The sequence below is a fragment of the Camelus bactrianus genome, chromosome 2 (genome assembly GCF_048773025.1).
Source record: "Camelus bactrianus isolate YW-2024 breed Bactrian camel chromosome 2, ASM4877302v1, whole genome shotgun sequence".
Taxonomy (NCBI): Eukaryota; Metazoa; Chordata; class Mammalia; order Artiodactyla; family Camelidae; genus Camelus; species Camelus bactrianus.
In genome coordinates this window covers 65,901,479-65,915,974 of record NC_133540.1, presented here as the reverse complement: position 1 = coordinate 65,915,974, position 14,496 = coordinate 65,901,479, and the positions used below count along the sequence as shown (strand labels likewise).

The following is a 14,496-nucleotide window of genomic DNA, read 5'->3' as shown; positions in this document are numbered from 1 at the left end:
CCGAGGAGACGCGGGAACTGTACTCACTGAATTTCCTGTGCCGTTTCCTTCCATAAAGCTGAGCAATATGCTGTTAGATTTCAGCCTTTTAGTGGCTCACGAGCATGACTGTCGAGTTGGACTAGTTGGACCAGCAGCCACGGTGGCACTGCAAAGGCAAAGGCGAAACTCTTATCTCAGGTTGTTACGTGTTTTTTGTAATTGAAGCTATTTTCATTTCATACATTACCAATGTATTTTACGCTTTTGTGTATTTTACATTTCTCAGTAAATACTTGATTGTCATAAACTGGATTCCCTTAATGGAAGCTGAGGACAAACTAGAGATAACCGGTACATTTTGTAGATTAAGAATTTGCCCTCTGTCTCCTTTTCCAGCCTCATCTTACCAAAACTAATCCTTGCTCTTTGATACAAAAAAATGAAGAAATGAACCTCCTTATTTTACAGTTTCCCTCTAGTACTTACCACAGTTATAATTTTACTTCCATATGAACCCAGATAAAAGAGGGACATGTGAAAAAATTCAAGTGTCAATCAATAAAGGGGAAATACAAGAAAGTAGCATTTATGTGCCTACAAGAAGAAAATGGAGACTTCTTAAAATGGAAAAAAATTGAAATGGTCATAGATTTATTGGGGGAAAGACATAGACTCATTGCTTTGAATTGATGGCATAAAACTACAGATGACAGTGACAAAGCCACAGTTTGACTTTGATTTATCAATCTTGCCATTTGGGTATGCAGATTGTGGGAAATGGCGTAGGTGTTCTCTATAGGTTAACCTGCATACGCTTTTGATCCAAATGAATTTTACATCTAGAAACAGAAAAAGCTTGCAGATGAGATTAATAAACCAATTCTCTCTCTCTTTCTTTCTTTTCTATCTATTTATCCATCTATCTATCTATTTATCTATCTATCTATCTATATACATATGTATATACATATCTTTAAAGAATTCTGATTTATTCTATGTTTAAAAAAATTTGGGGGGGATTAGTTTCAAATCTACAGAAATGTTGTCAGAATAGTACAAAAGCTCATTGTCTGGGTGAGTGGTCAGATAACTCTTCACTGTATTTGTTCTCTGTCCTCTCTCTTTCTCCTCCATTGAATTGATGCCCCACCACTCCCTAAATACTCCAGTTATATGTCTCCGAAACTGGAATACTCTGCTACTGTAACAACAGACAGTTCAGCCAATGAGAAAATCAACATTGACTGAACATGGCCAGGAAGTCTACAAACTTCATGTATATTCTGCCAACTGCCCCCTGCCATGTTTCTTTTCCCTTTTTGGTCTAGTATTTTGTCTAGGAACTTGCATTACATTTAATGGTCATGTCTCTTTGGATTCCTTCAATCTGGAACGGTTTTGGTACTGCACTATCTCTCAAGACCCTGATTTGTAAAGAATATGTGACTTTTATTTTACAGGATGAACCTAAACCTGGGTATGTCTGATGTTTCCCCGTGACCAGAAATGTCTGGTGTTGCATTCTCAGCAGGAACATCACAGACACGATACCATGGTCGTCTTAGTGCCTAATATCAGAAGCCATGCAATGTTGATCTGTTCTACCTTTTGATCTTACATTTGTGTCTACTGATTTCCACTGTAAGGTCCTCAATTTTCCTTTAATAATCAAGTCACATTTGTATGCAGGGATTCTAAGATTCTACACTAATAGTCTGTTCTTCATCAGGTTTCCCACATCAGCCTTAGTATTTGTTTGTAACTTCTACCTCAGTCAGCCATCACACTAAGGGCTGCCAAATGGTGACTCCTTATTTGCATCACTCTTTTTACATTTATTAGTCGGTATTCTCCTGTAAGGAAGAGATTTCCCTTCTCCCTATTTGTTTGCTTCAGGATGGACTCATGGATTCCAATTTTAGTTAGTGGTTTTAAATCTGATCATCTCATTATATGTTGTGATGCAGAAATGGTCCCAGATGTGGCCAGTGGGACTCCTTCTTCTGTCTTCTTCAAGCTGTCTTCTGTATCCTTTTGACATGTGCCCATCATTTGCTAAACATTATTTTCAGGGATAACGATACACTCCATATTTTATTAATCCCATATTCCAGCCCTGGAATTAGCCATTTCTTAAAGGAAACTTGGTTTCTTCAGGGGAGGATAGTATTTAGAAATAAATATCTGAGTGCTCAATGTGGATGTTCAATGTGATCATTACTACTGAGATGTCACTGCATCCAGGCCTTTTCAGTGAAAAGAGCTAGAAATTTATGCATATATATATATATATAGGCATATACATTACAACTATATATATACACAACTATACAGCTTTACAACTATATATATATATAGGCATATACATGTGTGTACACATACACATACAATTATAACTGTGTGTTTTAAACTTGATTTCAAGTTGAAATTTTAAGTTCAATCCTATGCCTTGGAATTCTTTCCAGCAGGCTGTTTATATGTTGTAAATTCCTCTTTGACAGTAAGAAATGTGGTTTTTGTTATCTTCAATATATTTCCTTATATGCTCAATGCTTACAATGTTTCCTCATTTTAACCAATTTTCTCATTGCAATCAATTTTCCAACCATTCAGTAGCCTCCTCTGCGCCCACCCCCTTACCACTGGTCTTGCTTGGACTCTGGACTCACTGACATCTCCAAGGTGGGAAAGGATGGGAGGGCAGGGAAGAAAAGATAGGAAAAGGAAGGGGAGATGAGAAGGAGAGGGAATATCCCGATAAGATATTTGATAATTCACAGAACTCCTATAGCTGGAGTTTTAATAGCCCAATTTTTTAATGTGACATGATCTGTCCTTACTGGATCTTAAAGCAGCAAACTCATTGGCAACTAACACCATTGATAAAGGTAAAAAAATCAAAGCCACTTGACCACAGCAACTTTAAGTGAATTTCTGATTTATTGATCATGATATTTAGTGATCAGAGTAATCAGAAAGAGTGGTATTACAACATGGGTTGTAAATGCTTAAGACAAGGAATTAGTGACCATATGTGCCAGCAGTGCACCCAAATAAAATTGCAGACGACAAACCTTGTTTTTTTTTTTCTAAATGGAATAGCTATGAGATAGATTTTAATAGATATGATGTAGATATATTGCTTTTGATTTTTAACAAATGTCCAAGCGTCATGTTTGGGAGACAACATAAAGAAATGTAAGCTGAGTGTTAGAACAGTTAAGTGCACTGCGGGTGCTGATTTAACTATACAGAGCTTTCAGTAAGTTCAGGGAATAATCAAAGCACAGAATATGAAGATATGAGATGCCTCTTTCCCCCACACTCTGCCCCATCTCAGGAAATAGAACTGCTATTCACCCTGTTGCTCAGGTCATGCACCTTGAGATTATCCTTGATTTTTCTATTTATCTTACTCTTTGCATCAATTCATCAGTTAGTTCTGAGGGCCCTGTGAAGATCTATAGAGTCTGAGATTTTACCTGTGTGTAAGATAACAAGTCAACCTTCCACAGTTTCATGGATGCTGGCAAAAGCCATGAGGCTGTTGGGTCAGAGATAAAGGGCTGTTTTTTACAGCGATAGCAGTATCCAGAGTATCAGTATTTGCACCAGTTCCCACGGGGTGATGGCAGTAAAGTCAGGTTACACTGCACGTGCTGCAGGTCAAATTACAGCACAGGAACCCTGATTTGGGGGAATCCAAATCTTTTATAACAAACAGTAAGCCTGCCTAGCCTTTGTTGTGGAGGGTGTCTTTATTTCCCAGGGCAGCCGTAATAAAGGTTTGCCACAAACTGAGTGGCTGAAAACAACAGAAATGTATTCTCTTACAGTTCAGGAGGCCAGAAGTCTGAGATTAAGTCAACGGTAGGTTTGGTTATATCCAGGGGCTCTAAGGGAGAATCCACTCCATGCTTCTCTCCTAGCTTCTGGTGGCTCTGAAAATCGCTGGTGTGAATGAGGCTCTCCATATATTGTTCCTTGAGCACAACTCCCTGAATACAGTTTCTATCTGTGACCTATGAGACGATAGAGACAAGGCATCTGACTCCACACATCCAATATGGGTGGGACGGGCATGGAAAACTCCCATAAACATTTCAGTTCAAAAAGGGGGAAACATGGGAGCCACAAAGGAGTTCTCAGTCCAAAGCAGTTCTGAGGTCTAGCCAGGCAAAGACTGGAAGTTCCTTGGTTGAGGTCTGGGGATGATTCTCCATGGCTTTTGGGTCCATCCTCTGTGCTCTTGGTTCCACTCTCTGATTCATCCTTCCTTTCTTCATAACAGGTAGCATGTGTTTGCAAGTGAGTAGTTTTCTTAGCCTGCATCTTGCAAGTAGGAAACTGGGGGTCCAGTGACCTCTTTTCATTTTGTATCATCTCTGTCCCTTTGGGTTAAAGCTGGCAGTAATTTTTGCTGATATACTTCTCTCAAATTTTTCTGGACATCCTGTGATGCTCATTGGGGTTCACACCATTAGACAGAGCTGCAACCACACATCCCTTTTCTATTTTTCTTGGCTCACCATTTTCATCCATCCTTTTAAAACCTGTACGCCCTGCCTTACATCATTCCCTAGTCTCTTTCTGTTCTTTCCCTGTGCACTTATTACCATCCAATACATCACATTTTACTTACTTTTAATTTATTGTCTGTTCCTTCATTTTCCACCCTAAATATAATATAAGCTACAATAGGCCAGTGAATTTTGCTTCTTTTGTTCACTCTTTTATTCACAATGATGAGAACAGTGTCAGACACATTCAAAATAAATACTAAATAAATTAAATAATTTCAAAAAGGATTTGAGGAGTTTCAAAACAGACACTCATCTGCTGTGAAACCTTGTAACATATAGAAATATGTGCAGGATCATCTGTTCATGAAGCAGAATCAATAGAGATGATTTTGGATGCCCTAATAAGAGGATAAAAAATTTAAAATGCCCCTTAAGACACACACATACACACACACACACACACACACACAAAGGTTGACACGAAGACTTTGCCATACGTTCTTGTGAATGACCAACAACTCCCTAATGACAGAAGAGACATGTTGTCAAAGTTGAAATTATATTATGGAAATTATTTAGAATAATATATAATATACATAATAATATATAACTTGTAAGTATGAAGTTATAACTTATATTAATTAATATAACTTATATTAATTAATATGGACAAAATTATAAGTTATAACTTCTATTTATAACTTATAATTTTGTCCATATTGGATTATGCTATTTTCTTCTCTCTTGTATCTTCAATGTGACAATAAAAATATTTAATGATCTTTGTTTCATAGTTACAGTGATTCTAAATTAAAGTCTGCAAAACCCCTTCTGTTCTTCAAGTCTTCAATCCCTGATGGGTTTGTTTGGCTGAAAGAGTGAAGTTAAAAAGTCTGTTTCCAAGCTCCTCTCTTGGTCTTGGAATCAGTGATAGAACTTTACCTTTCACGGCAGCACTGGAGAGCTGGGGTTTCAGGTTTGAAGCTGCACTCTTATCTTCTCTTAGAAGCAGAATCACATCTGAAAGGGAAGTTGTCAACCCCACTGTACTTTTTTTTCTCAATGTATAAGCTCCTTCCTACTCAGCTGAGTGTGGCCAGGAGATGGCCTGGGGCCCCTGCACCGTCCGTGCTGCTGGAGCACTTTGTGGTCTTGCTGCATTTCAAGTCTGCCCCACAGGATGTAGTTCCCTGTCAGCCATGGATACCTGCTGAACTGACATCTCAGAAAGTGTTTGCCACGTTTCTGGAACCAGTAATGGCCATGCTGATTCAGTTGTTGGACAATATAAACTTGTTTGGGCATCAATCCATTCCTGGTGTATAAGCTACTGATGGGAAAGGACTTCACTTAGGAGGGCTTCTTGAGGAGAGCTGAGTGGCATGTTCGAGCTGCTAGAGAATATTGATGTCAAAGCTCCTGCTAATGCACCGGTTCTTTCAGAATCTATCCCCCTACTGCCAGCCTAGGCTACCGATGTGGGTTGAGTTTTGTCCCTCCTAAACTCATATGTCAGAATCCTAACCCCAAGTACCTCAGAATGTGACTGTATTTGGAGACAGGATCTTTACAGAGGTAATTAAGCTAAAATAAGATAATTAAGGTGGGCCTTAATTCAACATGATTTGTGTCCTTATTAGAAGAGGAAATTTGGAGACAGATGTGCAGAGAACAAATGATGAGAAGTGACAGGGAGAAGACAGTCATCTATAAGTCCAAGGGAAAGAAGAAACCAGCCCTGCTAACCCCTTGATCTGGAATATCCAGCTACAGATGCGGAGGAAATCAAATTCTGTTGTGTAAGCCACCTGGTTTGTCATATTTTGCTATGGCAGCCCTAAGCAAACTGTGAGTTCCCAACTTCCTTCATCTTCTGAAGGCCCGCTGGCTCACCCAGACCTCTTTAGGGAGGAAGCTGGAAGTACCATCTGACGGTCTTTCACTTCTGTAGAATCAGCTGAGAGTATTGCGAAAATGGACCAGGGCTATGGGTTCTCCAGACCGTGGCAGAGCAGGGCAGGACCTCCCTCCCATTTTAGAACTGCCCCCATATTTCTGCCCAAATGGCAAACATATTCTATTTTCTACATCCTCTTTTGTTTCTGTCTCCATTTTTTCCCTTTTATAAACAGCCAAGATCTTATTGGTCAGCTTGCAATCCTAGTTAATTACCCAATCCAGTTATATTGCACCACTCAGAAAAAGTACATGTCAGAATGACTGAAAATAAGTTAAAAGACTAGTGACAGTACATTTTTCCCCTATACAACAGAGACCTATAAAGGACACCCTTCATCTTTAAATCACATGCATCTCATCCTGAAATGCCTTTCTCATAGAATATACTCATTCCTCCTACATCTGAACCATATCTGAAGTATATCCTCACACTATTTGTCTTCTTCTCTCTCTCTTTTTTTTTGCAGCTCTTGGTCATAATGGGAAGCGTCATTTCTCTGCTTTACATCTGGCTGTTTTCCCAGAGCTTCCATTTCCATGTGGCACATCTTTATGCTCACTTTGGGTACCCCAGTGCTCAGCATATTGTTGGCCAGAGATACTTGAAAGGTAACTTCTTTGTTCCTCTGGTGCTCATTCTACTAGTTGAAAGGGATGGGGAGGGGTTTACTGGTTAGGTTTCTGTATCTATAGGTTCATAGAAGATTTTAGTATCAAGCAGTTAACTGAGTCCCTTTTTTTCTGTGATACTTTTTGGTTTTTCCCAGGAGCTGGTGTGGTGAAGGATGAAGAGATGGCAATGCATTGGTTTAGGTAAGAAAGACGACATTTGCCAAAAGCAAAACTCTAGAGCTATCACTTGAGAAAGTGCTGAAATACAGAATCTTATGATTTTGGTGCTTTTCCCCTATAATAAAAATAAGGTAAAGTTTCTTAATATTAAAGTCTTGGTAACTTCTTTACTTTTTCCACTTGATGGTGAGGTAAGAGTAGTGATGCAGGTGATGTGGCTGATGCATTTAAAAGAAGCCTAGGAGTTTGGGGTTTTCAAGCATGAGCCACCCATTCTTCTTGCTTAGCCCTGCAATAAACCTTCTTCTGCTCCAAAAAGTAAAAATTAAAAATAAAAGAAGTCTACACAGTGTAAGCAAACAATAGATTAGCTTTAAAGGAACTAATTTGGAGAATATGTACCGTCTAGGTCAAGATTCAGAACATCAATAATTTAACAGTGCTCTGTATTAGCATTACCTTGTTTATTAAAGTTTTGAGCTCCTGTGATCATAAGAGACAAATTCACATGAAATTTAAAAGTAGAAATACATCTTACCTTTCATTTATTCCATCTTTTGCTCTAAATTTTATTCAACTGATTTGTATTCAGTGTGCAAAATTTTCCCCAGGCAGCTTCCGTGGCTCTGATTGTGTAGCATCGGCTTGTTGAGTCCTCACAGAAAAATAGTTCATATTATATCTGCAGTTTCAGAAAGTAGGAATAACTTTGGAAACATACACTTGAACACTCTATCTGACACTCCAAATGTTAGAGAATGGAAATAAATAAGCTCTGAGATGTTAGAAACTCCATTCTACATGGAGACTGTGGCAGAAAGCAAGGACAAGTTAGGTCGAAAGCCAAAGTCACTTAATATAGAGAGCTGGCTTTGGGTTCATGAAGTCTCAATTTAATCAAAAGTGGAAACCCCCAAGGTGGCATTTTGCAGCAGTGCTCTCTAAAGCTATATTGTCCAATATGCCAGCCACTAGTCACATAGGCCACTGAGCACTGGAAATGTGACTAGTCTGAATGCAGATGTGCTGTGCATGTAAAGTACATACTGAATTTCCAAGATTTCCTAAGAAGGAAGGAATATAAAATATCTCATTAAGAATTCTTTATATTGATTTCATGTTGAATGGTGGATATAATTATGTGTTGGATATATAGAGTTAAATAAGATATATTACTTAAATTAATTTTAGTTACTTCTTTTAAAACTTCTAGTGTGGCTATCAGGAAATTTAAAATTACACACAGCTTGCATTATATTTCTGTTAGGTAATGCTGATACAGAGTCTCATGATTCTGGGAAGTGTCTGGTTATCTGCGAGAAAAGTGAGCACGGCTATGGTTTTGGCATTGCCCGTGTACTGACGAGACCATCCTTCTCAGATGTTCCCATTTTTCTCGCTAGACCAGTGGGTGACACACTTGGCTACACAGCAGAATCCCCTGGGGAGCTCTTGAAACATGCTAACGCCCAGCTCCAGGTCGGCTGAATTGTGCAGAAAAAGCTCCTCAGGTGACGGTGCTGTGCAGCCAGGTCCAACCACTACTCTAGAAGTCTACACTGGTTTATAAAGTGAACGCAAACCAGCAGAGGAAACCGTTTTAGTAACACACTTCAATATGAAGTTTGAAATGGATATTCTGATCAAGATCACCTGCCAGCAGAAGAAGTACCTTTGAGAATCATGGATGGAATGACACAGCTCCAGAGTGGCTACATGAGGTTTGTGCTCATGTGTACCTAGCTGAAGCCCTTGCTGCTGAGTGGAGGCCACACACCTGTGGCACTGGCTTCCCCAGGTGGGCACTGGTTAGAAATGCAGCACCTGAGGCCCTACCCTGGCCCTACTGAAGCAGAATCCTCATTTTAACAAGATTCTGCATTAAAGTTTTGGAAGTGTTGCCCAAAACAGTAATTTGTAAGCCGGGCCTTCCTTACATGGGACCTTACAATTAAAGAGCAGTTTGAAAATTGTTCCATCTTTCAGTGATGGATTCCACTGTCAGAAATGGGGTGGGAAAAGCATCACAAAGGCAAGATCCCCCCCAGTGTATTTTAAAAATAGATTTTATAGTTTATGACTTATAAAATAACTTATGCCTAATGAGGAAAATATTGAAAACACCAAAAATCACCTGAATCATAGCACAGTAAAAAATACTTTTGACATTTCAGTGAGGATTCTTGTAGACTTTTTTCAATTAATGTATGTATAATATACCTTAGTTTCCTTGAATATTTCACTGTTTTTGCTTAGTCCTTTTTCTGGTTTCTTACTATCACAGACTGCTGCTGGGAAGAGCCTTTCATATACATCTTTTTGCACATCTGATTATTTCTTTACTAAACAAAAAATCACTAAAAATGGAATTACCAGGTCAGACAAGCATCATTTCTAAAGCTTTTGATATGTGTTACCAAACTATCCTGAAAATTGTCCAATTTCACTCTAGTATAAATGTTCATCAGCTTATGAATATTATTTTTAATTATTTGTTGTATTTGCCAACTCAAATAACAACAAAAAGTGCCTCATTCCATTTTTTTCTTGATCAGTTGTGAAGCTTTCTTTTCTAAATATCTATTGTAATTTAAATTTTTTCTTTTTCCTGCAAAAAGCCTATTCATGCAGTCTGCCTGCTTTTCTACTGGATATGGTTATGTTCCTACTCACTTTTCAGAATGTTTGTGTGTTAAAAATAGTAAACTTTGTACATTTTTTTTGTATTTTGGGCAACTTTTTTTCCCCCAATTACAATTAATAGGAAAAGAACTGCAAAGTAACAAGGCAATAATTATATAGTTTGTACTGTCTGACATGATGGCCATTAGCCACATGTGGTCATTTAAATTTAAATGAATTACAATGAAAAATTCAGTTCATCAGTTGCACTATCTGCATTTCAAGTGTTCAGTAGCCCCATGTGGCTAGTGGCTACTGTATTGGGCAGCACAGACATAGAACATTTCCATCTTTGGGGAAAGTTCTGTTGTAAAGTTCTGGCATATTACATTTATAGTTCAGCAACTGGAAATAGTGCTTAAGAATCAGCTACATGTTACTGAATTCTTAACATTCCCAGATGGTCCTCTGATTTCCTGTATCTTTTGGAGAGAAAAATTATTCTAATATTTGGAAAAGCTGATGAACAGGTTTGGAACAAATAAGTGATTTAAGTATTCTAACAACATCAGTTTTTTAAAAAGTATTGTATTTGTTTCAAGTAAGATACATTGTTCTTAATGAAAGAGGCCTATTAACATTTGTCCAGATATATGGTATGATGGAAGTAATGGTTTCCAGTAATGGTTACATATCTGTATTGGCACTGCCCTTGGTTTTATTAAGGGGGTGCATCTTCATAAGATTATTTCCTTGTTTTTTACTGCATACTCCTCCCCAACCCCATCACCACTCCCCTTTCCTTTTCCTTTCTTTTTCAGACAAGCCTCCCAGCAAGACCATCCTCATGCTTCCTTTAACCTTGCAGTAGGAAAACTGAAAAACATGACTGGATCCATGGCAGTAGGGTAAGGAAACTAGCTGTCTTCTCCCTTCCAGCTGAGATGACATTCTTTCTAAACCTGCCCCCATATGTTACCTGCAATTGACAGACAAAAGCATTTTATATATAGTTCACTTCCCACACTTGCCTTTTTATCTACTTATATGGCTATGAGTTATAATAAAAGTACAAAGCAAATGAATCCAAGATTCATGCACATGCATAAAGCCCACTGAATACATTCTTAAGGTCCACAAGCACGAGATGAAAGGCCAGGTTATTCCATGATCCTTACGGTCTCCTGTGAATTTCTCAGCTCCCTGGAGTACCATCTTTACAGCCTTAGAGCATTTTCTTATAAACAGCATGGAACAAGTAAGAATATGAAGATGGACAGCCCTCCTTGGGTACAAATTCCCCTTGTGTTTGTTGGACTAATCCTCTTCTAATTACTCACAGTTATCAGGAGAAATACTTCTATTTTCTCTGGGGAAGTTTTTCTTAATGTTTTCGAATAGTTCATAGTTTGTGATATTTTTATGCAGCTATTTTGAGTCAGAGACATTTGATAGGGCCCATCAAATAAACCACTAAACCTGCAGCTTGTTTTTTTAAGCAATGTAACTGACATATACTCCATTGCCAAGTAATGTGTACAACCCCCTCCCGCAACTCCATCCCTTAATCTCCTTCAAGCTGAGGAGGAGGCAAGGTTCAGAAAGAGGGAGTCTCGGTGAAGGGCTGGAAGATGGGGTGAGTCTTGGAAATTGGTATAATACTCAGGGCTATTGGTTGCATGCGTTACTTGGTAATGAAACTTTGAAATGACCATTTTGAAACCACCAACTCAAAATGGTGCAGTCAATATGTTCTCTTTTACAGCTGCTGGTTGGCAGTTTTACAACTGACTGATGGTAGGTTGAATGGAGCCCCTCTCCAGTTACCAACCCCAAACCAAAATACAAAATTTGCTTGCAAGAGAGGAGTGTGTCAGACATTACCTAAGAGTCTTGGCTAGGAAAACCTTTCCTAAATAAGGCAAAGTGTCCAGCTGGACTCTGATGTTGTAATACAATTTCTTAGGGTAGCTTTGATTTTATTATGAAGACATTCATGATGAAACCCAGGTGAAATGGCATGTGTTTCCCTTAGTACCTTAGAATGAGTCTAAACAGGTGTTAACCTGGCCCTTAGCCTAAACACTTGGACATGCAGGTTCTTTTGGTGTACTCTTTCTTTACACTACTAAGTAACTGCCTTTCCTAGGGACGTAGAGATGCTCCTTAATGTTGCTGCAAGACAGGGGATCCAAGAAGCCCAGGAACTTCTGGAGAATGTTATCGGGACAAAAAGCAAGCTCTTGCCAACTAAAAGAATGGGGAGTTTTTATAAACACTAATGTGTATCCTGCATACTCTTTCTGGAATAGAAAATGTGACTCTCACTTGTCCATTGTGGTCCTGCACTGCTTTGTGGAACTGTCAGTGGAAGTGGCTTTTAGTTAGTTTTATACGCTGCTGCGCCTTCAATCGGCTGTTCAAAGTCCTTTATGCAAGGTGTCGTTTACATGTTTTCCTGAGACCCGAGTTTGACCTCTTCTGGATGGAGGAGTATTTTCTTTGGATTTCGTTACTGCTAAGTTTCAAGCCAGTAAGCATTCTCTGAAGTGGTGGGAGGGAAAGAAGGAAGAAACCTGTCACACCAGAGATCTGGCTTCTTGGATGTGAGAGTTGGCACCCACAGATCCCCTGTGAAGGAACTAAACTCATCATTAGCTTCATCATGTGATATTCTGCTTAAAATAAACTTGTTTGCATCTCTCCACATTTCAATTTTCTGCTCTATTAAGTTTCTATGGTATTTTATTGTATGCATTTTTTTTTTGTCTTACAGAAAGGCTTTTATGGGCAAAAATTAAAAGGCTGTGAATATTATCAACAAAAGGGAAAAGGTTGAAGTATTAAGAGCTCACAGTTATTGAGCACCTGCCCTGTGGAAGGTATTTTCCTAACTGCTTTACAAGTATGTCAGCCTTCACTCGTTGTAAAAGCCTTATAAGGCGGGTAGTATTATCATTCCCATTTTACAGATGTGGAAACAGAGGTGTGGAGAAGTTAAGTAATATGTGCAGGGTCATAGAGTGAGTGGTAGAATAGGGTTTTGAACTTCTTAACTAGTTTGTCTAACATTATTCCCCCGAATCATTAATATCTCCTTCCTAATAAATTCAAAGATGCTCCAAGAGCTAGTACATGGGTTTGTTACTAGTACACAGTGAGAACAGCCCTTACCCAACAACTCAGCCCTAATATTATTATTATTTTTTTAAGCACAAGCTACATACTCTTATCCTTTAAAGGGGTATTTTTAACCATAAATATAGTGAGCTGTATTTATTGCACTTAGGTTGTAGCAAAATTCTCTCCTGGGAATATAAATTCAGAAATAATGTGAGGATGACAAAAGTGCCACATTAAAATTCAACAAAATGATTCAGCTGTGTTTAAAATACTTGTTTTGCTTTGAAGTGTCAAGTTTACTCTATCTGCACATACACGATGACTGAATCTCAAGCTCTTTGTCCAAACTTGAACACATAAACTTTTAAAGGGTGTAGATAAAATGGTCAAAGGTGTTTTTTTCTCCTGATTTTATATTTTATGAGGCAATTTGAAACTCTTCAATGTAGAAAATCCCAAATCCACAAACCAAATTCTTCACTGGGATCTTGGTAAGTATTCCTGTCAGGTTCCCCTTACATATTCCAGGACGATGTAATTGTCATTTCAGCCTATTTTGTTTGAGACATAACTTTGAAAATTTTATCTTGAGCCATGAATTTGCATAATATTAGGACAATTTCGACCATCATGTAAATGTGCATTTTTTACCTTCACAGTGATACCCACTTTACTGCATTGCATTCTACAGTAATATTTCAAAGGCTTCTGACAGTGACAAACAAAACCTGCCACTGTGAAGATATATCATAAAAATCACCTCTAAATTAGCATTAATTTATTTTTCAAAAAAAAACTTTCAGATGACTTCTATAAGCATCTCCAACTATTATTGATTTTGTTTACATTAGAGTGCAAATAATGTCTTTTAATAGTTCATTGTTGCTGAAATAAAGCAAGTAAAATAATTGAAAAAGTGTAACAATTAGAAAGGCTATATAAGGACTTGCTATAAAACCACTTTTATTTTGACTTTTACATCACTTGAGTGTTAGATAGGACCTGACCGGCCAATCCATTAGGGTTGAAGTCGAACCCTTCCTGCAAAACCAGAGAGAAGGTAGGATCAGGAATCCCCTGAAGCCAAAGCAATGCTCTACCTTTCCTTTCTGTAGCTAGGGAAAGATTCAAGTGGGAAAAGCAAGAAACAAGCAAGGGAGAGAGGCAGGTAGGGAGAGGGAGTGAGAGAGGGAGAGAACTTGTATATTTTTGTTGGCTCAGAGACACTGTGACTCTACTGACCTCCTTCCTTCTTCCTGTATGCTCCAATCATAGTGGTTGAAACTTTGCTCCCTTCTAGATGCTCCCAGATTCCTTGTTTAGCTGTTTTGATATCTTGATCCTTTTTCTCTTCAAGGCAGGTCTTGTTACAGAGCAAGGGACTGTTGCCCAGTGCACACAGAAGCCAATACTATGCCACTTGCTTTTGAGAAAAGAAAGAGCTTTATTGTGAAATTGACCAGCAAGAAGACAAGAGGCAAGGCTCTCAAATATG

The 14,496-nt window shown here is 38.4% G+C and overlaps 1 protein-coding gene across 1 annotated transcript in view; it reads left to right on the top strand.

The window, feature by feature from the left end:
• Positions 1-13,046, top strand: part of LOC123616469 (uncharacterized) — a 46,963-nt gene extending 33,917 nt beyond the window's left edge. The window contains exons 3-6 of the mRNA XM_045515694.2: positions 6,932-7,073; positions 7,232-7,277; positions 10,700-10,786; positions 12,028-13,046. Coding sequence (XP_045371650.2) covers positions 6,932-7,073; positions 7,232-7,277; positions 10,700-10,786; positions 12,028-12,160 — 408 coding nt within the window. The 3' untranslated portion in view covers positions 12,161-13,046. The remainder of the gene's footprint in view (positions 1-6,931; positions 7,074-7,231; positions 7,278-10,699; positions 10,787-12,027) is intronic.
• Positions 13,047-14,496: the final 1,450 nt, after the last annotated feature.